General features: G+C 54.7%; 1 protein-coding gene across 1 annotated transcript in view; it reads right to left on the reverse strand.

Moving 5' to 3' along the window:
- Window positions 1-12,826: 12,826 nt before the first annotated feature.
- Window positions 12,827-27,966, reverse strand: part of Gli2 (GLI family zinc finger 2) — a 239,491-nt gene continuing 224,351 nt past the window's right edge. Inside the window, exons 10-14 of the mRNA XM_076547213.1 lie at window positions 26,295-26,444; window positions 24,629-24,793; window positions 21,464-21,745; window positions 19,069-19,405; window positions 12,827-16,839 (exon numbers count right to left, since the gene is read on the reverse strand). Of these exons, the coding sequence (XP_076403328.1) occupies window positions 14,453-16,839; window positions 19,069-19,405; window positions 21,464-21,745; window positions 24,629-24,793; window positions 26,295-26,444 (3,321 nt within the window). The 3' untranslated portion in view covers window positions 12,827-14,452. The remainder of the gene's footprint in view (window positions 16,840-19,068; window positions 19,406-21,463; window positions 21,746-24,628; window positions 24,794-26,294; window positions 26,445-27,966) is intronic.

Below are 27,966 nucleotides of genomic sequence, written 5' to 3' on the forward strand. Positions count from 1 at the left end.
TGCACACACGCTCCCCCTGCACACACATGCTCTCCCTGCACACACTCTCCCTGCACACACTCTCCCTGCACACACTCTCCCTGTACACACACTCTCCCTGCACACACGCTCCTCCTGCACACACACTCTCCCTGCACACACACTCTCCCTGCACACACGCTCTCCCTGCACACACACTCTCCCTGCACACACACTCGCCCTGCACACCACACACTCTCCCTGCACACACGCTCTCCCTGCACACACGCTCTCCCTGCACACATGCTCTCCCTGCACACCACACACTCTCCCTGCACACACGCTCTCCCTGCACACACGCTCTCCCTGCACACACACTCTCCCTGCACACACACTCTCCCTGCACACCACATACTCTCCCTGCACACACGCTCTCCCTGCACACACGCTCTCCCTGCACACATGCTCCCCCTGCACACACACTCTCCCTGCACACACGCTCTCCCTGCACACACGCTCTCCCTGCACACACGCTCTCCCTGCACACACTCCCCCTGCACACACGCTCTCCCTGCACACCACACACTCTCCCTGCACACACGCTCTCCCTGCACACACGCTCTCCCTGCACACACACTCTCCCTGCACACACACTCTCCCTGCACACCACACACTCTCCCTGCACACACACTCTCCCTGCACACACACTCTCCCTGCACACACACTCTCCCTGCACACACACTCTCCCTGCACACCACACACTCTCCCTGCACACATGCTCTCCCTGCACACACGCTCTCCCTGCACACACACTCTCCCTGCACACACGCTCTCCCTGCACACACGCTCCTCCTGCACACACACTCTCCCTGCACACACACTCTCCCTGCACACACTCCCCCTGCACACATGCTCCCCCTGCACACACACTCTCCCTGCACACATGCTCCCCCTGCACACACATGCTCTCCCTGCACACACTCTCCCTGCACACACACTCTCCCTGCACACACACTCTCTCTGCACACACACTCTCCCTGCACACACTCTCTCCCTGCACACACTCTCTCCCTGCACACACGCTCTCCCTGCACACACGCTCTCCCTGCACACACACTCTCCCTGCACACACTCTCCCCCTGCACATGTGCTCCCCCTGCACACACGCTCTCCCTGCACACACACTCTCCCTGCACACACGCTCTCCCTGCACACACGCTCTCCCTGCACACACACTCTCCCTGCACACACGCTCTCCCTGCACACACGCTCTCCCTGCACACACACTCTCCCTGCACACCACATACTCTCCCTGCACACACGCTCTCCCTGCACACACACTCTCCCTGCACACACACTCTCCCTGCACACCACACACTCTCCCTGCACACACACTCTCCCTGCACACACACTCTCCCTGCACACACACTCTCCCTGCACACACACTCTCCCTGCACACCACACACTCTCCCTGCACACATGCTCTCCCTGCACACACGCTCTCCCTGCACACACACTCTCCCTGCACACACGCTCCTCCTGCACACACACTCTCCCTGCACACACGCTCTCCCTGCACACACTCCCCCTGCACACATGCTCCCCCTGCACACACACTCTCCCTGCACACATGCTCCCCCTGCACACACATGCTCTCCCTGCACACACTCTCCCTGCACACACACTCTCCCTGCACACACACTCTCTCTGCACACACACTCTCCCTGCACACACTCTCTCCCTGCACACACTCTCTCCCTGCACACACGCTCTCCCTGCACACACTCTCTCCCTGCACACACGCTCTCCCTGCACACACGCTCTCCCTGCACACACACTCTCCCTGCACACACTCTCCCCCTGCACATGTGCTCCCCCTGCACACACGCTCTCCCTGCACACACACTCTCCCTGCACACACGCTCTCCCTGCACACACGCTCTCCCTGCACACATGCTCCCCCTGCACACACACTCTCCCTGCACACACTCCCCCTGCACACACGCTCTCCCTGCACACCACACACTCTCCCTGCACACACGCTCTCCCTGCACACACGCTCTCCCTGCACACACACTCTCCCTGCACACACACTCTCCCTGCACACACACTCTCCCTGCACACCACACACTCTCCCTGCACACACACTCTCTCTGCACACACACTCTCCCTGCACACACACTCTCCCTGCACACCACACACTCTCCCTGCACACATGCTCTCCCTGCACACACGCTCTCCCTGCACACACGCTCTCCCTGCACACACGCTCTCCCTGCACACACGCTCCTCCTGCACACACACTCTCCCTGCACACACGCTCTCCCTGCACACACTCCCCCTGCACACATGCTCCCCCTGCACACACACTCTCCCTGCACACATGCTCCCCCTGCACACACATGCTCTCCCTGCACACACTCTCCCTGCACACACACTCTCCCTGCACACACACTCTCTCTGCACACACACTCTCCCTGCACACACTCTCTCCCTGCACACACTCTCTCCCTGCACACACGCTCTCCCTGCACACACTCTCTCCCTGCACAAACGCTCTCCCTGCACACACGCTCTCCCTGCACACACACTCTCCCTGCACACACTCTCCCCCTGCACATGTGCTCCCCCTGCACACACGCTCTCCCTGCACACACGCTCTCCCTGCACACACGCTCTCCCTGCACACACGCTCTCCCTGCACACACACTCTCCCTGCACACACGCTCTCCCTGCACACACGCTCTCCCTGCACACACACTCTCCCTGCACACCACATACTCTCCCTGCACACACGCTCTCCCTGCACACACACTCTCCCTGCACACACACTCTCCCTGCACACCACACACTCTCCCTGCACACACACTCTCCCTGCACACACACTCTCCCTGCACACACACTCTCCCTGCACACCACACACTCTCCCTGCATACATGCTCTCCCTGCACACACACTCTCCCTGCACACACTCCCCCTGCACACACGCTCCCCCTGCACACACATGCTCTCCCTGCACACACTCTCCCTGCACACACTCTCCCTGTACACACACTCTCCCTGCACACACGCTCCTCCTGCACACACACTCTCCCTGCACACACACTCTCCCTGCACACACGCTCTCCCTGCACACACACTCTCCCTGCACACACACTCTCCCTGCACACCACACACTCTCCCTGCACACACGCTCTCCCTGCACACACGCTCTCCCTGCACACATGCTCTCCCTGCACACCACACACTCTCCCTGCACACACGCTCTCCCTGCACACACGCTCTCCCTGCACACACACTCTCCCTGCACACACACTCTCCCTGCACACCACATACTCTCCCTGCACACACGCTCTCCCTGCACACACGCTCTCCCTGCACACATGCTCCCCCTGCACACACACTCTCCCTGCACACACGCTCTCCCTGCACACACGCTCTCCCTGCACACACGCTCTCCCTGCACACATGCTCCCCCTGCACACACACTCTCCCTGCACACACTCCCCCTGCACACACGCTCTCCCTGCACACCACACACTCTCCCTGCACACACGCTCTCCCTGCACACACGCTCTTCCTGCACACACACTCTCCCTGCACACACACTCTCCCTGCACACCACACACTCTCCCTGCACACACACTCTCCCTGCACACACACTCTCCCTGCACACACACTCTCCCTGCACACATACTCTCCCTGCACACCACACACTCTCCCTGCACACACACTCTCCCTGCACACCACACACTCTCCCTGCACACACACTCTCCCTGCACACACACTCTCCCTGCAAACACACTCTCCCTGCACACACACTCTCCCTGCACACCACACACTCTCCCTGCACACATGCTCTCCCTGCACACACGCTCTCCCTGCACACACACTCTCCCTGCACACACGCTCCTCCTGCACACACACTCTCCCTGCACACACGCTCTCCCTGCACACACTCCCCCTGCACACATGCTCCCCCTGCACACACACTCTCCCTGCACACATGCTCCCCCTGCACACACATGCTCTCCCTGCACACACTCTCCCTGCACACACACTCTCCCTGCACACACACTCTCTCTGCACACACACTCTCCCTGCACACACTCTCTCCCTGCACACACTCTCTCCCTGCACACACGCTCTCCCTGCACACACTCTCTCCCTGCACACACGCTCTCCCTGCACACACGCTCTCCCTGCACACACACTCTCCCTGCACACACTCTCCCCCTGCACATGTGCTCCCCCTGCACACACGCTCTCCCTGCACACACACTCTCCCTGCACACACGCTCTCCCTGCACACACGCTCTCCCTGCACACATGCTCCCCCTGCACACACACTCTCCCTGCACACACTCCCCCTGCACACACGCTCTCCCTGCACACCACACACTCTCCCTGCACACACGCTCTCCCTGCACACACGCTCTCCCTGCACACACACTCTCCCTGCACACACACTCTCCCTGCATACCACACACTCTCCCTGCACACACACTCTCCCTGCACACACACTCTCCCTGCACACACACTCTCCCTGCACACACACTCTCCCTGCACACAACACACTCTCCCTGCACACATGCTCTCCCTGCACACACGCTCTCCCTGCACACACGCTCTCCCTGCACACACGCTCCTCCTGCACACACACTCTCCCTGCACACACGCTCTCCCTGCACACACTCCCCCTGCACACATGCTCCCCCTGCACACACACTCTCCCTGCACACATGCTCCCCCTGCACACACATGCTCTCCCTGCACACACTCTCCCTGCACACACACTCTCCCTGCACACACACTCTCTCTGCACACACACTCTCCCTGCACACACTCTCTCCCTGCACACACTCTCTCCCTGCACACACGCTCTCCCTGCACACACTCTCTCCCTGCACACACGCTCTCCCTGCACACACGCTCTCCCTGCACACACACTCTCCCTGCACACACTCTCCCCCTGCACATGTGCTCCCCCTGCACACACGCTCTCCCTGCACACACACTCTCCCTGCACACACGCTCTCCCTGCACACATGCTCTCCCTGCACACACACTCTCCCTGCACACACGCTCTCCCTGCACACACGCTCTCCCTGCACACACACTCTCCCTGCACACCACATACTCTCCCTGCACACACGCTCTCCCTGCACACACACTCTCCCTGCACACACACTCTCCCTGCACACCACACACTCTCCCTGCACACACACTCTCCCTGCACACACACTCTCCCTGCACACACACTCTCCCTGCACACACACTCTCCCTGCACACCACACACTCTCCCTGCACACATGCTCTCCCTGCACACACGCTCTCCCTGCACACACACTCTCCCTGCACACACGCTCTCCCTGCACACACGCTCCTCCTGCACACACACTCTCCCTGCACACACGCTCTCCCTGCACACACTCCCCCTGCACACATGCTCCCCCTGCACACACACTCTCCCTGCACACATGCTCCCCCTGCACACACATGCTCTCCCTGCACACACTCTCCCTGCACACACACTCTCCCTGCACACACACTCTCTCTGCACACACACTCTCCCTGCACACACTCTCTCCCTGCACACACTCTCTCCCTGCACACACGCTCTCCCTGCACACACGCTCTCCCTGCACACACACTCTCCCTGCACACACGCTCTCCCTGCACACACGCTCTCCCTGCACACACGCTTCTCCTGCACACACACTCTCCCTGCACACACGCTCTCCCTGCACACACTCCCCCTGCACACACGCTCTCCCTGCACACACACTCTCCCTGCACACACACTCTCCCTGCACACCACACACTCTCCCTGCACAACACTCTCCCTGCACACACACTCTCCCTGCACACACACTCTCCCTGCACACCACACACTCTCCCTGCACACATGCTCTCCCTGCACACACGCTCTCCCTGCACACACACTCTCCCTGCACACACGCTCTCCCTGCACACACGCTCCTCCTGCATACACACTCTCTCTGCACACACGCTCTCCCTGCACACACTCCCCCTGCACACATGCTCCCCCTGCACACACACTCTCCCTGCACACATGCTCCCCCTGCACACACATGCTCTCCCTGCACACACTCTCCCTGCACACACACTCTCTCTACACACACACTCTCCCTGCACACACACTCTCCCTGCACACACTCTCTCCCTGCACACACGCTCTCCCTGCACACACGCTCTCCCTGCACACGTACTCCCCCTGCACATGTGCTCCCCCTGCACACATGCTCTCCCTGCACACACATGCTCCCCCTGCACACATGCTCTCCCTGCACACACGCTCTCCCTACACACACACTCTCCCTGCACACAGTCTTCCTGCACACATGCTCTCCCTACACAATGCTCCCCCTGCACACACACTCTCCCTACACAATGCTCCCCCTGCACACACGCTCTCCCTGCACAATGCTCCCCCTGCACACATGCTCCCCCTCCACACACGCTCTCCCTGCACCAGCTCCCATCCCCAGTAAGCTCATTCAGAAGGTGTGAATTGCAGTTTTGAAGGCCATCTGTGCTTTAGGGAAAAGTATAACAGGTAATGGGGGAGGTATGAGAGTTTATTTCTTCCCAGTGTTGGGGATCAAACCCACAGCCTTCCACATGCTAGGCAAGTGCTCTTGCACTGGTCCCCACCCACATAACCACTTCCTTTTGAAGAGAGTGGTTATGAGAGCAAAGGCCTGAAGAAAGGTCCGAATCCTGTGGCTGTTTGAGGGGAAAGCATTCCAGGCAATGGGAAGGTCAGTGTAAAGGCCCTGAGGCAGCGTGTCCTGAGCACGGCGAGAAAATACAGACGAAATGAAGTGATAAGGCAATGAGGTCTGAAGGAGACTTGGTTGGGACAGGGACACTAAGCAGGGAAATTGTTTAAAGGGACTGCTTTGATGGGAAGAACGGTGTTAGGAGAGCAGGGTGGGGTGAGCGGAGCAGTACAGAGGTGTGGGCTGAGATAGGGACAGGAAGCAGAGCTGAGCTCCATAAACCAGATCCCCAGGTGGGTGGGGCAACAGGAGCCCCATCCCATCATTTTGGAGGAAAGACGTTCATTTCCACGTTTGTGAGCGCACATGTCAACGGCAAGGTGATACCAGCTTGTGAAGCCCTGTGAGGGGCTCAAGTACAATGTGGAGGCTGGCGGGGGCTGGAGGGGTGGGGTGGGGCATGGGGGCAGCGATGGGGTGGTGGTGATGCAAAGGGTTCTGGGTAATTTCTGGAGTTGGAGTGAGGAAGACTTCCTGTGGCTTGGATTCAGATGGGAGGGGAGGGTGTGTGTGTGTGTGTGTGTGTGTGTGTGTGTGTGTGTGTGTGTGCCTCCCTTCCCCTCATACTTGCTAACATGTATTTATGTGTATGAGAAAGAGGTGGAGAAGGACAAAGAGAAGGAGGAGGAGGACGGGGTGGTGGAAAAAGAGAAAGTGGTAGAAGAGGGAGAGGAAAGAGAGTAGGAGGAGATGGTGGAGGAAGAGGAGGTAAAGAGGAGAGGCTGAGGAGAGGAGGGGACCAAGGCCTCTGAGTCCCACAGATGAGCGTCTCTGGCTATTGTCTCAAGCCCTCCTGGGTGAGTTCCTGCCTTGGGCTCTGGCCTGGGCCAGCTATCCCTGGTTTTCTTCTCTCACCATACTTCTCTGAGGCCTCACACTTCCCACAGACATGTCTAACACCCCCCCCACACACACACACACACACAGAGCTGGGGAATGAACCCAGGGTTTTGCACTTGCTAGGCGAGCATTCTAGCACTGAGTTAAATCCCTGACCCCATGTCTAACCTTTTGACATTGCTGCTTGACACCGTAATCTACAAAGTTCACACTTACATAACATACACACACACACACACACACACACACACACACACACACACACACCTCATCATGTTTTAAGTAAATTTATGGTTTTGTGCTGGGCTGGGATGCACACAGCCTGTGTGTCGCAGGTTGGTCTCTGGGCGATGTCTACTGACCGCCCTCTGTCCCACACCACCGATCTGCAGTTTTACCACCGTCAATTCTGCTGCCTTGACGACGGCAGCTTTATAGGAAGTCTTAAAGCCGCACGTCTGAAACTCCAGCCCCGTTCTCGTGCGTGTCTTAATTGAAGCTTTTAGACTGTTTTCATTTTATGTAGTTATCGATGGGGCTGCATTTAGTGCTGCTGTTATCTTTAATTTATTTTCCCCTTTTCTTTTTTGGATTGTTATTTGTTTTCTATTTCCTGCCTTCTTCAGGTCATTTGCAGATTTTATTTTTATTTTGAGGCAGGGTTCCATGCCGCACAGCCGGTCTCAAGTCCATTCTATGGCTGGAGGTGATCTTAACCTCCTGCGTCCTGTGTGCTGGGTTATGAGCACCACCACACAATGTCATGTGAAGGTTTTTAGTATTTCAATTATCCATTGTGTTCTTGCCCAGAATCCCTAGAACAGTTGCTTTCCCCCTTAATTGTACAAGAAATTACTACAATCTCCCTGCTGAATGTCTCAGTCTAAAAATCCGCATTTTGCCATTTCAAGGACAACGTCAGGCCTCATATGAGCCACTAGCCACCTCTACTTGTGTGGTTCTCACCTTGTGACATTGACAGGCACTGAGGACCCGGTTGGACCATGTTACACTGTATGTATGTGTATGTGTGTGTGTTTGTGTGAGTATGTGTGTATGTATATGTGTGTGTGTGTGCTTCTGTAAGTATGTGTGTGTATGTGTGTGTCTGTGTAAATATGTACGTGTTTGTGTATATATATATATATACGTATGTGTGTGTTTGTGTATGTATGTATGTATGTATGTATGTATGTATGTATGTATGTGTTTGTATGGGTGTGTATGTGTATGTGTTTGACTGTTTCTCCCTTCCAGGCTTAGAATAAATGGAGACAGACCCAGGGGAGAGAAGGAGGCTGCAATATCAGTTAGTCTTGTAGCCCCGACTAGCCTGGAACACACTACATAGACCAGGCATCCCTGGAACTATGGTGATGCCCTGCCTCTGCCTCCTGAGTGATGGAATTCCGTGCATGCACCGTCACACCCTGTTCACATCAGTGAATATGATAGTTATTCATACTGTCAATCACTGACAGGACCCAGACTCCGTTAGGAGACAAACCTCTGGGCATGTCTGTGAGGGAGTTTCCAGATTAGGTTGAGGTGGGAAGATGCACCCAAAACATGAGTGGCACCATTCAGTGGACTGGGGTCCTGCACTAATAAAAAGGAGAAACTGAGCCTTCGTCTCTCTGATTCCTGACACCGGGTGCAATATACCAGCTGTCCTGTGCTCTGCCTCCAACTAAGAACCCAAACACACGCTTCTTTTCTCTTTCTTTCTTTCTTTCTTTCTTTCTTTCTTTCTTTCTTTCTTTCTTTCTCTCTCTCTCTTTCTCTCTCTCTCTCTCTCTCTCTCTCTCTTCCTTCCTTCCTTTCTTTATTTCTTCTTTCTTTCTTTCCTCCTTTCTCTTTCTTTTTCCTTTTTCTTTCTTTTTGCCAGGGTTTCTCTGTGTAGCCTTAGCTGTTCTGGCTGTACTGGAACTTGCTCTGTAGACCAGGCTGGCCTCATCTGCCTTACTCTGCCTCCAGAGTGCTGAGATTAAAGGTGTGCGCCACCACTGCCTGGCCGGCAGGCACCCTTCCTTTCTTAAGCTGCTTTGGTCTGGCATTCTGTCTCAGCAGTGAGAGAAGTCATAGCTAAGACTCACAGCGTTCTGACTTATCACGAGAAAGGCTGGGTGGAGAAGCGGAAGGCTGGGTTATCCCTCCTCTACTCTCATTGTGTAGGTACTGCAAGTGTTACAGCTCTGGAGGGAAAGGTGTCCTGACTTGTCGGGAAGTCATGCTATACCTCAAGCTGGTCTGCCGTGGGGATGGTCTCCCCACAGGATGTAGCAATCCTGTCATGGAGAGCCATGACAGCTGAGCTCTGCTGCACCCCTGTTTAAGGGGGCTTCCCAGCAGGGGTACCCCTTTCTTCTGCTCTGCTCCCCAAGGAAACGTCCTAGCAGAGGCATCCATTTCTTATCAGCTCTGGCCCAAGATGTTTCTCCTGCTTCACTCTGCTAAAGGGGAAACCCCTACAGAAATGTAGCAATCTCCTCCAGCTCTGGCTACAAGTTGTTACTTCTGCTCGGCTCCCAAGGGAGTTTCCCAGCAGAAGTATCCATTTCTTCTGCTCAGCTCCCCTAAGGGATCCTCCTAGCAGAGAATCTGCTCTATGACGGCTAAAGATTTGCACCCAAAACTCTTTTAAGAAATATTTATTTGGGGAGGAGGAATCCAGAAGAGTGGCTGCCTCTGCCAGGATGGAGAAGGACAGCTCACAACTGAACAGGCAGAGGGGCTTATATAGGGCTTCTTAGAGGCGGAGTTTTTCCAGGAAGGTTTTCTGCCCTGGGATTGGTTGGTTTTGTTGGCCAGGGGCAAAGTTGGCTCTGGTTTCAGGGCCAGGGTGGGTTTCTTTGGTTCTGGTTTCAGGGCTAAAGTGTTTCTTTCACTGGGCTCCGGTTTCAGGGCCAGGGTGGGTTTTTTTCACTTGCTCTGGTCAGGGCCAGGGTGGATTTCTTTGGCTGGCCCCTTTACCCTACAGGTATATTTCTCAGGCAATTGTTTTCAGGCTCAGTTCTGTGCTTTGTTTCCTTTTCCTAGCTCAGTCCTGAAGAGGTCTCTTCAGTTCTGTCTCATCCTGTTATAATGTCTTTGTCATTGGATGTCCCCAGGAGGGAAGTCCAGGAGCAGAGATGAGCTGCCTTCCATGGCCACCCAGGAAAGGCCACCCCACTGCCACTCACCCGGGAGCCATGTCTGCTTTTATTTGGCAGCTCTCACTCGGTGGCAGTTCACATATTTAGAATGGACATGAATGAGAGGTGGCTATTCTCACACATGAAGCCTAGGCGTGGATATGAAAAATAAGGAAATCCACAGATGGTTGGAAAAGGGCAAGAAAATAGTGCCTTGCGCTCTGTGTGGAGAAATGCTTGGTGAAGATTTTCCTATGTAATCCCAGGACTCGGGAGGGAATGGTAGGAGGATCAGAAATTCAAGGCTGTCCTCAGCTAGATAGTGAGTTTGAGGCTAGCCTGGGGTACATGAGGCCCAGGGTTTTGCTTTTGTTTTTTGGTTGTTTGCTTTGTTTTGTTTTTAAGATGTTTTAGTAAAATTGGGTGCCTAGAGACCTTCAGGGGACAGCCTATATCAGGATGATATGGGAACACCAGTCATCATATATATATATGGAGAGAGAGAGACAGAGAGAGACAGAGAGACAGAGAGAGAGAGAGAGAGAGACAGAGAGACAGAGAGAGAGAGAGATAGAGAAAGTCAAAGGAAATGTGGTGAGGCTTTTGAAATAGGGTGAGCCAGTATATGGGAAACCTGTGTGATGTTTGAGAGAGAGCCATATGCATACACACACACACACACACACACACACACACACACACACACACACACACACACACGAGTGCCCAGAGGTCACAAGAGGAAGTCAGATCCCCCCAGAGACAGAGTTGTCTTGGTTGTGAGACCCCTGACGTGGGTGCTGGGAACTGAACCAGGGTCTTCTCCACGAGCAACAAATGCTTTTAACCATTGAATGTCTTGTTGTAAAAACCTCGTTTTCAATCTGTGTGTGCACTTGCATCCTCCCCCGCCCCCCCCCCACTCCATGGATAGGCACGCACATTGCCATAGTGTGGATGCAGAGGTCAGAGGACAGCCCTGGGTGCCGGGCCTCACCCTCTGCCTGGAGACAGGGTCTCTGACTGCTTTCGCACTTTGTATGCCCGGGCAGCAGGACTGTGAATTTCCAGGGACCCTCCTGGTTTGGGATCCTATCTCCCTATGGGTATGCTACTGCTGTGTCTCCTTTTATGTGGGTTCTGGGGATCTGAACTAACCTAGTTCTATTCCCAGCCTTCTGAAGTTAACAGTGCCCAGTCGTTGCCCAGGGCTGATTATGCGTTTGCTGACCCAAGGTTCTCCCTGTCTACCTGCTTCTCTAGGCTCAGCATCCTAGTCACGGCTCCTCTTTCCTGGCCCTTCACCTGAGGCTGGTGGCTATGCGTCCTGGGCTTCACCTGCCGTCCCTGACTCTCTCTTTTGCCATTTTGGGGGGGGGTGTCTGTCCCTCCTCCCATCCTTCACTCCGCGGGATGGTTAATCTCAACGTCAACCTGACAGGATCTGGAGTCACCAGGAAACAAGCCTCTGGGCACACCAGTGAAGGATATCGAGGCTGGGGAAACTGAGGTCCCTTAACTGTGGGCCGCAGCAGGCTGGGTCCTGGACTGAAAGAAAGCGAGCTGATCGTCAGCACCCACCTTCCTCTGCTACCTGACTGTGGATGCAGGTGACCAGACACTTCATGCCCCTGCTGCCCTACGTCCCCATCAGGACGGACTGACTGTACCCTTGAACTCTGGGCCCTTCTCCCCTTAAGTTGCTTCTGTCTAGTATTCGATCCCAGCATGAGGAAGGCGCCAAAACACCCCCAACTCAAATGTGTGCTACCCAGGAACCAGACTGTGCCTGGGACACGAGACCCCTGCCTGCTGGGACCTCAGCCAATTGGCTCAGATGTTCTGAGAAAGCTCCCAAGTATCCGAGTCCCAGCCACCTGTCAAACCCTGCCTGCCCCCACCCCAGAGCGAGAAGAAGCCAACAGCCAGTAAATGATCCCGAATTAAGCTTGTCTGGGTTAAGGTGGGCTAGTCAGTTTTGATGCTGTTGTGAAAAAATACAGCCTAATTTTTGTTCAAATGCACCAAATTTACTGCCTAGATTCTCATTAACTACTGTCAAGGGAAAGCAGATCGACAAGATAAATTATGAAAAAATTATTTTTAATGTACAAAAAAGACTTATTTACAAGTTGAGCATGTCATCTCAATTTATAGCATGTAGAAAAAGCTAAAAATGTTTGGCAATATAAATTTGGCTGGACGACTCACCCACAGTGTATTCAGGGACGGCGATGGCTATACACAGAAGAGATAGAGACAGAGACTGAGAAGTTGGGGGGTCTGTGTCAGGCAGTGGGCCACACCACTGGAGCCACAGACCCGCGGGCGTGGCCCAGAGCTGCCACTGGGAGTTGGTCTTGTCTCTGGATTGTAAACAGAGAAGTTTGCTGTCCTCGGACCCGGAAGGTCCAGGCTCTAAGAAGTTCCTCACTGGAGCCAGAGTCATGCCCAGAAGGAAGCTCTGAGTGGCGAGGTTTGGTTTGGCAAAGTTTCTGTGAAATTCAAAGGGAGACGTTTCAGACGGGGTGTGCGCATGTGTGTGGTGGGGAGGAGGCGTGGGCTCACCCTGCAGCATGCTCTGGACTGGTTCTTTTTGGAGTCAATTTCCACACGCCCTTTCTTATTTGGGGCCAGGCCATACTGAACAAGAAAATTCATTCCATAGTTCCTCAAAGTCCAAGAATCAGTCCCTCACCCTCCCACCCGACCACAAACACCATGCATGTCATCGGTCCATGCCGAATAACCTGGAGAGGAGGGCAGAGGTCAGGGGATCAGAAAGCACTGGGCCTGCATGCGGTGGTTAGGCGAGGACAGCTGGCCACCCAGCACGGTGTGGAGGAGCCCTAGAATTTTCCACGGGAGGGTGGTAGTGCACAGGAGTAACAGGACTGGGTAAACATGCGACTTGCTTTTTCCAGGGAAGGCCTCTTTCACCTTGGTCCATCCCTAGCCCACAACAACCCGAGGAATTTAGATACAAGCGTTCTTCCCAGGAGGGGCTCCTCCGTACACTTCAGAACACTGTAAACAGATCAGGAGAGGCCCCTGGGTAGTTTCTGGGCTTGCCCCAGGTAGCACAGTTTATTTCCTCGAGATGCATGTTTTATTAGTTCTTCTCCACTCCGGAAATCCGCAGGTCCTACTGTGCCTAAGGGGATGGAGATGCTAGCAGTAATTGAGACAAGTCCCTAATATCCCGGGGGATGCACCTTTCTCCTCTGGCAAGCAACCTTGGCGAGCTTCACGGAAGAATCTCGGAGAGGCAGCAACCCACTCCCGCTGCAGGTGGCAGAGAGGCAAAGCCTTCTCAGAGCAGAGGATCCAGCGTGCTCTCAGATTCAAACCCAGATGTGGTTCCTCTCCCCTCTTTGGGCATGTACTTAGAAATCCTTGGCCAAAGTACTCTCCCATTAGCAGAATGACAGAGGCCAAGAAGCCAGAACTGAGTAGTCCCATAAACACCAAAGGCTGGCAAGTATTGTGTAAACGAGTTGCTTTCTGAACAAGACTTTTTGAGTGTTCCGAAAAACAGGCCAGACAGGGATGAGGGCGTCCCTAAATCTTTTCTTAAAACATTTGCGAGTCTGAACCAGCCGTTGCCCAAGCCCTCTCAGGCCTGATTAACACTTTTTCCAACAAAGAGAAGCGGTTAGACTCTGATGTTCCAAGAAGCTGAGGTTGCTCAGGTCCGCTCCGTCCCAGGAGCCTTTAGGTCATCATATTTAAAAACTTGTTCTCTTCAGCCAGGCTGGTGAGCATGGAGCTCATGTCCCCCACAGCCATGTTGCTGATGCCCGCAGGGATGGAGGGCAGTGTCAGGGAATTCCGGGGTGTGGTGAGGCGTGAGGAATTCTGGGAGAGATTGTGGAGGAGGGTGGGGCTCAGTGCACCGGAGAACAAACTTGAGTGATCGCCATCATCCATGATGGCGTCAAAGTCAATCTGGGGGGCCTCCAGGAGCTGGGAGTCCACAGTGCTGGACACCTGGTTGACCCCTGGTGAAGGCAGAGGCTGAGGCTGGACACTGTCGGAGCATGTTTGTGGTTGTGGTGGCTGGGGCTGCATGGCTGGGCAGCCTTCATTCTGTTCATACATGTGGATCTGGCCATAGTAGTAGAGCGTGTTCTGGTCCTGTGACCGCCCTGTGTCCTGAGAAGACTGAGGAGCCAGGGAGACCATGGTCCCGGCTGTTCCCTTGGGCATAGCTTCTGCTGTCTCTTGGTTGGCCGGTGTGACCATGGCTTGGCCCGCGGTCCTGGCATACAACTGCTGTTGCCCGGCGCGTACTCCACGGTGACGGCTAGCCGTGCTGGGCTCAAGGGGCGGCCGAGGCTGCATGAGGCCAAAGCCTGTGCTCTGCTGGGGCTCCATGAAACTAGGCTGATGGGATGGGACAAGGCTGGGACCCTGTTGGTAGCCTTCCTGCTGGGGATAGCTCAGGGCTGCCTGAGCTTGTGACACCCCAGCCAGGGATGAATTGGCAATCCCAAGCTCCCGCTGATGGCCACTCATCATGGTGGCGTTGGGGACGACTTCCATCTGTGGTGGGAGCCCCAGGTGGCTGGGCTTGGCTGTCATGTTGCCGCAGGAGGGAGAGAATTGGCTCAGGGGCCCACTGACAAGGTTTGGGCTCAGCTGGGCGTGGGCTTGGCTGTAGTTGGCCTGAGGGCTCATGGCGGCACTCACACTCAGGCACTGGCCACCTGTGGCCGGCTGCCGAGGCTGATGCGTGTAGCTCCCTCTGGGTGCAGAGGGGGCGCCACGAAGCTGTGGGTGTGGCTGGGTGCTGTCTAGACCTCCGGAGCTGGCCTGCAGGGCTTGAGGACTATATCCTGAGTACTGGCCAAAGGCTGGCTTCTGCTGAACCACAGCCAGGTTGCTGTGAGGAAAAGGAGGTGGCTTCACCTGACTGGGCAGGGCATCCATGGTGCCAGAGCTCACCTCATTCCACTGCACAGGCATGTTGCTCTTGTTGAGGTTGGAGGAGGGGCTGTAATTCACCTGGCAGCCCCCCAGTCCAGGAGCAGAAGGGCCCACATTGGAGTCGGCCGCCGCTAGCCTACGGTGGCCTTGCAGCCCAGGACTGGGCAGTTTAGCGTTCTCAGGGAAACCAGTGCTTTCTGTAGGATACCCCTGCCGGGCGCTGTCATCCAAAGTACCACTGGTGTGGGCCTTGATGTACTGTACCACATCATCCGGCAGCACCAGCTCATCTTCCACCAGCCCCAGGTCAGACTCGAACCCTGTACCATCTACTCCAGCAGCCATGGCCTCCATCATCACGTTCTCGCTGATGCTAGGGGGTCTCGGGGAGTAGGTGCTGCGGGTCAGGCTGCTATCCACACTAGGGTGGCCCTGTAGGTGCAGGCCTCGCCGATCAGTGCAGGGTGGCAGGGAACCCGGATTCATGTTATGGGTACTGTGGAAACGCTGCACTCGAGGCAGAATGAGGGGGTCGGGTCGCCGCACCGGATCGCTGGCCCTGCGCATGTTGCCGCCTGGCCCCTCGTGCGGGAAGGCAGGAGCCGCACCTACGTAGCCATGGCTGTGGCCATAGGCAGGCCCATCGCTGCCCCGGCGTGGCCCCAGTGGATGTGGGCAGGCGCCGGGCAGTGCGCGTTCGGGAGCATCCAGCAGCGCCAGGCGGGTGCGAAGGCTTACGCGCTCCAGGCCGGGCAGCGGGGTGGGTGGCGGTCCGCCGGTGGCCGCCGCGTACTTGGCACGCAGGCTGTACTGCTGCGCAGGCGTGAGGTTGAGCAGCCCCGGGCCACCACCGCTGCACTGGCTGGCCTCGCTGGAGCGCCGGGAGGCATCTGTGGAGATGGGGTCGTAGGAGTCTGCTGAGCTGGCATTGTGCGGGCGGCCGGCACCCAGCGGTGAGGCCTCACTGGAGCGCCGGCTGGAGAAGTACGGGGAGATGCCAGAGGAGCGGCGGCTCACGGTGTAGGCCGAGCTCACGGTGCTGGTGGAGCTGTCCCTTCTTTCCTGCAGCTGGCTCAGCATGGTTACCTCGGTCAGCTCTGGCAGCCGCTGGCTGGGCAGCAGCCCCGCTGGCCCACCGCCCCCAGTGCCGTTGAAGCTTTCCAGAACAGAACCTAGGGAAAAACAGAGGGGGTCACGGGAGGGCGGTGCTCCGTGGGACACTTACTCCCTGATGGTGAATGGGCCCCGTGGCTGTTTCCCCAACCAAAAGACCACCTGCACCCTGTCCCTAGTACCCATTCCTCTACCCATCCCCCTTGACCAGACTGAGCCTGGAGCCCTAGCGCAAGACCAGGCACAGAGCAGGCACTCAGCAGCCGAAGACTTCTGGGTGTAAGAAAGGAAAGAGGAAGCCAGGTGAGATGGCAAGCTGGTGCTGAATCCCACCCAGCACTTGGGAGGCAGAGGCAGGCAGGTCTCTGAGTTCGAAGCCAGCCTGGTCTACAGAGTGAGTTATACAGGACAGCCGGGCTACATGGAGAAACCTTCCCAGTTTCTCTAGCTGTATATAAAATGCACCTGCACGTAGGATGGGGTTACTGACAACAGGGCTGGGGGGTGGGGCGCCCAGGCCCATAGTTCCTGTGTCCCGACATGGAGGTTTTGGGTGCCCCCCCCCCCCCCCCCCCCGTGAAGACAAAGGTCTTAGGTATCCCAGGTTGGCCTGTAACCAAAGATGACCTCGAGCTTCTGATCCTGCTGCCTCTGCCCACCGGGCGCTGGAATTCTAGGTGCGCGCCACCACACGGCGTTGATTTGGTGCTGAGAACTGAACTCAGGGCCACATGCATAGTAGGCAAGCACTCTCCCAAACGAGTTGCGTCTCCAGCCCTTGATGTTTTATTATTATTATTATTATTATTATTATTATTATTATTATTATTACTCATTTATGTTCTGAGGCAGGGTCTCCCTGTGTTGTCGAGGCCGATCTTAGAGTGGCCAGAGGCCAGCCAAGGCTTCTCACAGCCCTTCAGGGCTGAGACCAGCAGACAAGTGATCGCATCCTTATGATCAGCGATGACCTGTGTGGAGGTGACCTGTGTGGAGGCAGCTGTCTGCAACCCCAGAGATCCCAGATCTGCAGAGGTCATGGCCTTCTGCCAGCAGTCCTTCCAACAGTGGGGCTGGTGGTGTGACAACGTGCACCATCATAGGGGGCAGCCTGGGGTCTATGTGCCCAGTGACACTCTTGGAGCTAAAGAGCCTGCTGAGCACAGGCCACCTCCTCCATGAAGCCCCCCCTGCTCTTTCCTTGCAGAAGGTGCCTCCTTGGTACATCAGTACCCCAGCTCTCTGTCTTTGGTGCTTTGTGGCTTGCTCTGTATGTGATCTGACCGTGGCTCCTTTGGGATGACAACCATACCGCTCTCCTTCCTTGAGCCTTTGACGTGACACTCTAAATGCTGAACAGCTGGATGGGGGGCGGGGAGGAGGCTGTAGCAGCATCAGCCTGTGTTCAGAGGGTGACAGTGGCATGCTACGTGGAGAACAGCATGCATGTCGGAGCTCACGGGCCTGAGCTGAGTTTTCCTGCTGCCTGGGGTTTGGGTGGGGCCCCTTCACCTCCCGTTTCCTTTCCGTGAAACACAAGGTTGGGCTGAAGCAGCCAAGTGCAGGGAGAGCTTAGCCATGGGGCTTCACGTGGTCGACCCTGTACACACGCCTTTACCAGCAGAGCACTTACACACTGGGAGCTTGCACCTGCATTGGGCTACACCCACATCCCTCTCCCAACAAAAGAACCTGGCCACTTGGACCTCTAGCTCCCTACCAGCCCTTAGGAGCCTTTAGTGGCCAAGCATATTCTGAAATACAACCTACAACCGAGGAACCAGGCTGATCCAGCCTGAACTTGTTTGGGGTGCCATGCTTAGTAAGGTAGACTATATCCTTCGAGTGAACTATTAGGGGAACCGCCCTCCCCCACTTATCATGTTATACCTATATATAACTGGGTGTGAATATGGTTAACATCCAGATGTGCCCAATGAACTAAGATTTACATAACCTACGACTGCTAATCAAACCCCAAAAGACCATCCAGACCCTCCCCTAGCAACCAGCTCCTCCTCTTCCTAGACTTCCTAGAGGAAGTCTTGAGCAATAACCAGGAACTCTTGAGCTGTGGACAATGGCCTGTACTCATGCTTCAATTCTGAATAAAATGTGTGTCTTTTTTTTTTTTGCTATTTTTGTGGCTTCTTTTTTAACAAGACACCGAGAACCGGAAACCATCATCTCCGTCCCAGTGTGGGCAGCCAGTCAGACTGCAAGGTGCCTGGAATAAACAGCCCCAGGCTCTCCCCCACCTGTTCTGTTAAGTCCCGGGCCGCACTCACCATTTGCTGGGAGGGGAGGCAGCTTGGTGTTGCGGGTGTGCGGAGCTGGGCCGGCCCACGAGCAGGAATCCTTGAGTGACTTGAGTTTTTCTCTCTTCAGCTGCTCAAAGCGATGCACGGTGGTCATGTGTTTGCGCAGCTGCAGGCCGCCAGTGGAGGGGGCGGCCAAGGCTGAGGTGTCAGCTCCTGGAGATGGGTCATCCAGTGCTGTCAGGTCTCCCAGACTCCCGGGCCCTGTCCCCGGCATCTCCACGCCACTGTCATTGTTGGGGGCACTGCCCAGGGGAGAGGGCTCGCTGCTGCAGGATGACTGGGCCCCGGGGCTGGATTGACACAGCTGTAAGGACAAGGTGGAAGGCTCAGAGGGTGTGAGAAGTCACCGGGTCCTGTGACCCTCCCACATTCATACCGTGCTGCGCTTGCTTGGGTGGGGACACGAGGAAGCAGGGAACTACTCTGAAGAGGCACCGGCGACCCATCCCTTGTCTACCTGCATGAGTTGGTTAAGTCTACCCTTGGCCTTCTTTCCCAACTGTGACGACCCAAACTGCCTTCTACAGGTGCAAGGATTTGTCCTATTGTAGGCAGAAGGTGACTAAGATCACCGGGAAAGAAGGTATTCAACACAGGACTGCTGATGTGCCCACAACGAAGGGAGGGATAACGGAAGTCTGGGGATGTGCTGGCCAGCCACCTTCTACTGCACAGGGTGCTCTCGGCAGGCCAGGGGTAGGTGCTAAAGAACGGAAGGAATGGGAAGAGCAGGGAGCTAAGGGGTGTAGCCATTGCCTGCACGGCCACACCAAACTGACTATGCCGTTAGTTTTACATATCAACTTGACACCGTCTATAGTCACCTGGGAAGAGATTCTTAATGAGGAGTTATCTAGATCAGGTTGGTCCGTGTGCATGTCTGTGGGGGATTGTTTTAATTGTAAATTGAATGTGGGTGGCACCACTTCATGGGCTGGGTCCTGAACTGTCTGAGGGAAGACAGCCAGCTGCGGGAAGCAGTGGGCAGTGACGCGTAATTTTCCTTTTGCTGTTGACTGTGGGTGTGATGTGCTCAGCTGCTTGAGATCCTGCCTTGATTTCCCAAAAGTGATGGGTAGGGATCTGGAATTGCAGCTCAAATCCTTTGCTCACAATTGCCCTCCTTTGCTTTTTTGCCAGAGTATTTGCCACAGTGACAGAAATAAAACCAGAATACTTGGCTCTTCCTCTGGGCTGGGCTGGGGCAGGCAAATCAATCAACGGCACAGCACTCTACAGTATCCAGTGTGGCCTGAGATTGGTCCCGGAAGCAAACCCTCCACCCAGCAGCTCATTTCTGGGTCAAATGCTTTCCCTGTCCCAGCCTCTTCCTTGGGAAGATGCAACAATACTGCATGCCCAGTTTAGGGGAGATGCTCCCAACAAGCAGGGCTCTGTAGGTCTTGACCATGGTGCCCTCCACAATTCTTAACTCCATCTAGCCTAGACTCACCCCTGCTCTCCCTTGATCTCCCTCCACACCACATCCCTGCCCTCCCTTGCTCCCCAGGCCTCACCCCTGCCCTCCCTTGCTCCCCAGGCCTCACCCCTGCCCTCCCCTGCTCCCCAGGCCTCACCCCTGCCCTCCCTTGCTCCCCAGGCCTCACCCCTGCCCTACCTTGCTCCCTAGAACTCATCCTTGCCCTCCCTTGCTCCCTAGACCTCACCCCTGCCCTCCCTTGCTCCCCAGGCCTCACCCCTGCCCTCCCTTGCTCCCCAGGCCTCACCCCTGCCCTCCCTTGCTATGGATTCCTTGCTCCTCACACCTGCCAGACTCATTCTTGCTGCCCATCTCTACCTATTCCCATGGTGCCATCTGTCACGGGCCTCTCCAAAGGCCAGTTCAATCTCTGCCCAGCCAAGGGCACTGAAACAGGAGCCCAGTCCGCCCTCTCCCCCTGGGCACTCCCGCCCTCCCCCCCATTCCTCCGCTCACCTCAGCAGCGTCTATCCTTAGGGGAGGTACAGTTGGGAAAAAGAGGTGGAGACAAGGAACAGGTGGTTAGAACGGAAGGAGCAGAGGCTAGAGGGGGACGACACAGACAGGGGCAGAGGGGCGGGGACCCGCAGTGGTACCCAGGTACTGGATGAAGAGGCAAACACATCCTGCACAGAGCAGCATGGAGGAAGGGCATCCCCCGCCCCAGCCTCAGCTGCCCAGCAGGAGCTGGGCCAGAGAAGGCGGCTGAAACGAGACAGGTTTCATGAGGGGTACAAGGTGATAAAGGAGGAAGGCTGAGCTGGACCAAGATGGGGCATCGTTTCCTTCTGAGAAGGGGGTGCCAGAGGGGGCTGGGCTTCTGGGCCTTGTGCAGAGCTGGAGAATCGCCCCCTGCCAGCTGGGCACCCAGCTCTGTCTTACCCCGGAGCTCTCTGTCTTGATGGCTTTGATGTGTAGGCAATCCTCCACAGTGTGGCTGGTGCTGCTGGCCTCCACACCGTCCTCAGACCCCCGGCCACCCGGCTCAGCGCTGGCCTCATTGTCCCCATTCTCCTTGAGCAGCGGAGCACGGAGGTGCACATCATTGCGTTGCTTCTTGGTGACATGGGCATCTGGCCCATGGACCGTCTTCACATGCTTGCGGAGAGAGCTGGGGTCTGTGTACCTCTTGGTGCAGCCTGGGATCTTGCAGATGTAGGGTTTCTAGGAAGAGGGCCAGGCCTGGGTTATGGATGGGGACCCAAGGAAAACTCTAAATGGGTGAGATACCTGTTGTGAAGCCGTCCCATGTTCCCTGGCAGCCCCGGCTGGCACAGGGGGTAAGGGCTTCAACATGCTCACATCCTGTGGGATGAGCACACCAGGTCAAGTCCACAGGAGCCTGGCCTCCCGATCTACCTGGCATACTACCCCCACATGCAAAGAAGGCACACTCTCAAAAGAACTCTTGGCTCAAGAAGCTGGTGACATGGATCATAAAGAGTGTGGGAAAGACCCACGTGCTCCCCCAGGAATCAGGACTGTGACTTCAAGCTCATTAGCCCTTCATGTCTCTGTCGAAAGCAGATAGGACCAAGGAAACTTCCAATCACATGGCCATAGAGAGCACACTTGAGCATCTGAACATCTTGTCTCTGTCCTAGGCTTGGTCTCACTCAAATCCACAGACACAAACCATCACAGACATAAACCTAACCCTGTACATATATTCACACACATATATAACATACATATACATATATAAACCACCCTTACTTGCTGTGGAACCATCTTTGTATACTGTAAATAAATATGGCTCTCATTTTTAATAAAACTCTGATTGGCTGATGTCTAGGCAGGAGGTTTTTCAGGGCAGAGAGAATGCTGGAAAGAAGGGTGGAATCAGAGGAGTCTCAAGCAGATGCAGAGAGAAGCAAGATGAATATACCATGTTGAAAGAAGGTAAGAAATGTGAGTTAATTTAAAATGTAAGAGTTAGCTAGAAACAAGTCTGAGCTATCAACCGAGCATTTATAATTGACAATAAGTCTCTGAATGGTTATTTGGGAAGTGGCTGGAGGAATAGAGCTGATTACAGTCCTGACAAAAAACTCTGCCTACACTCACTCATATCTACACAAACATGGATATACTTACAAATCCACACCTGGCTCCACATACACTCCATATATGCACCCACCACACACATTCAAATGCACAACACACACGTAATTACCTTCATACATGTATACATGCTCCTATAGCTACATGTGCATAAGGTACTTATACACATGAACATCTTACATCTACATACAGATATATATGTACCACCCTTACACATATATGCATACACATACAAACATATACTAACCTTCCAATCCATACAGATAATAATGTAACCTACTTTACTCCCACACCTATACATGTGCATATAAATACACATCTCCACACCATCTATATACATAGGTATACACATACACATCCATACTCCTCTCCAAGGCTAGCTACAATCTGCAGATATCCCAAGGGGTCCAGAGGCCTTGGTGAATGCCTCTAATTTCTAACGTGCACTGAAGAAAGGTCTCTTTGCAGGCCATGCTGCATCTAAGCTGTGAGTAATACTCTTTTCCCCAGGGATGGGGAGATGGCTCAGTGGTTTAGGGTACTTGTTGCTCTGGCTCAATTCCTAGTACCTACATGGTGGATTGCAATGATCTGTAACATCAGTTCCAGGGGATCTGACCCACTTTTCTGGTTGGGCACATACATGATGCATATACACAGAGGCAAAACATTTATTAATATCAAATTATTTACACACACACACACACACACACACACACACACGCGCGCGCGCGCGCGCGCGCGCGCGCGCTCGCATGCACACGCATGCACACACGTGCATGCACACACAAGCTCACTCTCTGGTCTGCCTGAACCACAGAGATTGTATAGGTTAGCTGGGACTAGGAGTTCCTGTTGAGTTCCTTCCTTGGCTCTCTCAGGCCAGCCCAGGGGCTCTCCTTGCTCTGGGCAGGCAGTTGATGGCCCAGTGGAGCTGAGGCAGGCCCTCTAGAGCAGGAGCTGCAGCATGTGCAAAGGGCTGATGGCATTGGGCAGCTGTTCTGTGGGCAGACACCTACTGTGGGTAAAGCAATGGCCCAGGACAGTTTCACAGCTTCAGAGAGCTTGCATCCCCTCTCTGAGTGTCAGGTTCCCTATCTGCAGCCCAGGCAGCAGTGGCCAGAGAAGAGTGCATCTCTGGACATGCTCAGAACTTGGAAACCAGGAAGCTCTGTGTGTGTGGTTCTTCCTGAGGCACCATACACCTAGATTTTTGAGAAGGTTCTCTCATTGTCCTGGATCACGCCATGCTAGACTGGCTAGACTGGCAAACCCCAGGGATCTCCCTGGCTCTACCTCCCCAGCACTGGGATTATAAACATGCACTACTAGGTCCAGTTTTCAGGCCATTCTCTTTTGATTTCAGTTTCTGCGGACCCCATGGGGGCATCTGTTATTTATTAACTGAGGTGCAGAGTGTCAGTGTGCCATGGAACTTTATGGAGCATCTGCTATTTGGGGGAGGGGCCATAGCGTATAGACCTGCTGATATAAGCAGGTCTGTGTAACCAGAGTGGCTGGTGGGGGAGGGCCACCTGGCATATGGTTTGTGCTGGTTAGCTTTATCTATTCAGAACCATGTGGGAAGAGAGTCTCAGTGAGCCACTGTCTGTTTTGGATTGGCCTATGGGCATGCCTGTGAGGTACTGTCTTAATTAAGCTGATTGATATGGAAGACCCAGCCCACTGTGGGCAGACCATGCCCTAGGCAGGAGGTTTGAGTCCACGCAGTCAAGTAAGTAAGCGTGCATGCATTCATTTTGCTCCTGACTATGGGTGTTGTATGATGGCTGAAGATCCTGACCTGATTTCCCCATAGCAGACTGTAGCCTGGAATTGTAAGTTGAGCTGAAGTCCTTTTCTCCCTAAGTTGCTTTTGGTCAGGGTATTTTACCAGAGCAACATAAACGAGACTCGAGCATGCTGTCCACTAGTCAAGGGCAAAGCATTTCCACACGTCGGGCACATCCCTGTCATGAGTACCTCATTGGAGTGAGTGCGGTTCTGGTGTTTGGCGCGGTCCGAGGCGTTGGAGAAGGCCTTGTTGCAGCCCTCGTGTTCACACACGTATGGCTTCTCCCCGGTGTGGGACCGCAGGTGTGTCTTCAGGTTTTCCAGGCGAGAGTAGGCCTTGGAGCAACCCTCAAACTGGAAGGAGGCGGACAGGTCAGAAAGGACACTCCATATGCAGCTGAGGCCGCTGCACCCCGGGGTTCTCCTCCTCCCCCTTCCCTGCCCTCTCCTGTGGCGCCCATTCCCACTCCGCACCCCAAAGAATGCGTGATGGTAGTAATGACGGTTCCTCTCTCCTCTGGAAAACACTGAGAGGGCCGGAAGTGTAAGACTGCAACTCAGACATATCAAAGACCGGATGCAAGAGCTTTACTGTGAAACACATGAGCACACATGCACGTATGTATGTGTGATGTTTACATAAACCAAAGCACATATTTATAAGCTGCCCAGTTCTTCACTGTTTGCTTCCCCTGTCAACATTATGTGAAGGTTCTGATTTCTCCACAGCCCAGCTCTCATTAACTGTCTTCTGTTTTGTTCTGAAAGATTTTTATTTTATGTGTATGCGTGTTTTGTCTGTACATGTATCTGCACACCACATGTGTGCCTGGTGTCCAAAGCACCAAATGAAGGTGATGGATCCTGTGGACCTGGAGTTACAGGGGGTACTGAGCACCGTGCTGGTGCTGGAAACTGAACCTGGGTCCTTTGGAAGAGGTGTGAGTGCTCTGAAGTGCTGAGCCATCTCTCCAGTGCCTGTTTTATCTCCTTTTTGAGACATGTTCTCATATAGCCCAGGCTATATGAGTCTGGCCCCAGACTCACTATGTAGCTAAGGATGGCCTTGACCTTCTGATCTCCCTGCCTCTACCTCCTAAGTGTTGGGGTGAAAAGCACACACAATCACACGCAGTGTATGTGGTCCTGGGAGTGGAAGCCAGGGCCTTGTGTGTGCTAGGCAGGTACTCTGTCAGCTGAGCTATTTTTATCCCCTCCCCCTGCCAAACTCTTAGAAGAAAACAAGGCGGGAGGCTGGTTGAATCATTGTGACCATGAGCTAGGCAGCCAGTTCTAAGATACGACAGCTAAAAATTGGATTTCACTAAATTAAGCTTTTGTGCTTCAAAGGATATTATCCAGAAAACGAAGACAACACACAGAATTGGGAAAATATTTGCAAACTGTATGTAATGATCTAAAACCTAGTTATAAAGGAATTCTCGTAACCAAGCAACAAAAAGACAAGCTCTATTTCCCAAAGATGGACAGCTAGGGACCAGGGAGACAGCTCCATGGGTAAAGGCACTTGCTGCCGGCCCTGTGTCCGGAACATCTTCCCTGGGACCCACATGGCGGAAGGAGAAAACAGATTCTGGCAATCAGTTCTCTGACTTCTCTGCACGTCTCACCCTCTTTCCCCTGTCCTGCCGCATAAATAAATGCAATTAAAATGTTTTCAATGTGCAAGAGCCAGTTTGATAGCGTTTGTCATTGGGAAACACTAGTCGAAGCCGTAAGGAGGCGCTGGGGGGTCAGGGCCTGTTGTCGGAGTCGCCTTCAGTGGGAAGAGGCGCTGGGGGTCAGGGCCCATTCTGAACTGTGTGCGAGTCGCCCGCAGTGGGAGGAGGCTCACCGTGCACTTGTGCGGCTTCTCACCCGTGTGCCTGCGCATGTGGACAACCAGCATGTACTGCGCCTTGAAGGGCTTCTGCTCCCGCGTGCAGGCCTGCCAGCGGCACACGAACTCCTTCTTCTCCCCGTGAATGTGCTCGTTGTTGATATGCTGTTGGGAGGAGAGGCAAGGGGTGGTGGTGAGTTCACGGGCCACCTCCCTGGGCCGTCCCCTTGGAGAGCCTGGCTCACTCTCTGCTCAGCTGGGCCCACCCAGTGTGCAGCGGCCCTCCTCCCCCAGTGGACTGTCATGCCATCCCAAAGCCTCCACTTAGGACATACAGACCACTCAACCTCATTGTGGGTGTGCACATTGGTGTGTGTGTGTGTGTGTGTGTGTGCGTGCATGTGCACATTCACACATGTGCATGTGTGGGCATGAGTGTGCATTCACTCTTACACGTGAGTGCACAGTGCATGTGTGATGGGGGGCCGAGGACAACCTGGGGTGCCCGTCCTCACTGCCTTCCACCTTGTTCTCTCTTTGCTGCTGCATATGCCAAGGCTGGCCCAGGAGCTCCCAGGGACTGATTCTCCTGCCTCGGCCTCTCATCATCACTCCAGGCATCCCTGGGATTACAGACTCCTGCTCCAGTGCCTCACTTTTATGTGGGTTCTGAGGGTTCAAACTCACATCCTCATCCTTGTGCAGCAAGCACGTTTACCCAGGAGTCACTTCCTCAGCCTTCAATCAATCGCCTCTCTTAACCGTCGCCTTGGAGACCTGAGAGGCTCTCCCACCCAACCCCCACAGGATTTTCCAGAGAAGATCCATGCATAGATAGGACCTTGCTGAAGGAAGTTGGTGGTGATGGAGGCATCTCCTAGGGGTCTGCCCTGAACCCCGACTCTGCCTTTGATCTGCTTCCTGTCTGCCACGAGGCCAACAGCTCTGCTCCACCAAGGGCATGGAGCCAAGGGACCAGGGACAAACTCTCAGATCCTCCCTTGCGTGAGCTGGCTCTGTCAAGTAGGCCGTTACAGCAACTCCAAGGTAAGCAACACACCTCGCACTCCCCTGACTTCCCCAAGGCACAGAAGAATACTAGGAGATAAAAGGGACAGGCAGGAGCGGAAGCTGTCCCTAGGGAGTCTGGAGGAAGCCTCTCACTGTCCGCTAACTGGGAATTCCAGCACGATTAGCATTTGCTGTGAAGGCTGACGACATGGAGATAATACTTTCGAATGGAAATGTTAAAACAGTGATAAACTGCGCTTGGCCTTGAGCATAGATGGATGGCCTTGAATATGGCTTTATTCTTCTAGGTATTTTCTGGAAACCTCACAGTGAGTCTGCAATGAAAACACATCAGCTTCCCGCTCAGCCCTGTGAACCAGGGAGGTTCTCTGTCAGCTGGAAGTCTACCAGTGAACATCAGGATCCACCTGTGAGATCACTCCAGTTACACAGCCACCAGGATAGTGCTAACTGACAACCTGGTAGAATCTAGAATCATCTGAGAGATGGCCCGGGGCAGGCTGATGGGGCATCCTGTGACTGCACTGAGGCAGGAAGACCCAGCCACTGGTTAGGCCGTGCCTTGACTGGGATCCTGGACTGTATAAAGGTGCAAGGGTGTGCATGGAGCAGGGGCAGCAGCGTGCATCCCTTCCTCTGTTTCCTTACGGTGAAT

Source organism: Peromyscus maniculatus, chromosome 11, assembly GCF_049852395.1.
Source record: "Peromyscus maniculatus bairdii isolate BWxNUB_F1_BW_parent chromosome 11, HU_Pman_BW_mat_3.1, whole genome shotgun sequence".
Classification (NCBI taxonomy): Eukaryota; Metazoa; Chordata; class Mammalia; order Rodentia; family Cricetidae; genus Peromyscus; species Peromyscus maniculatus.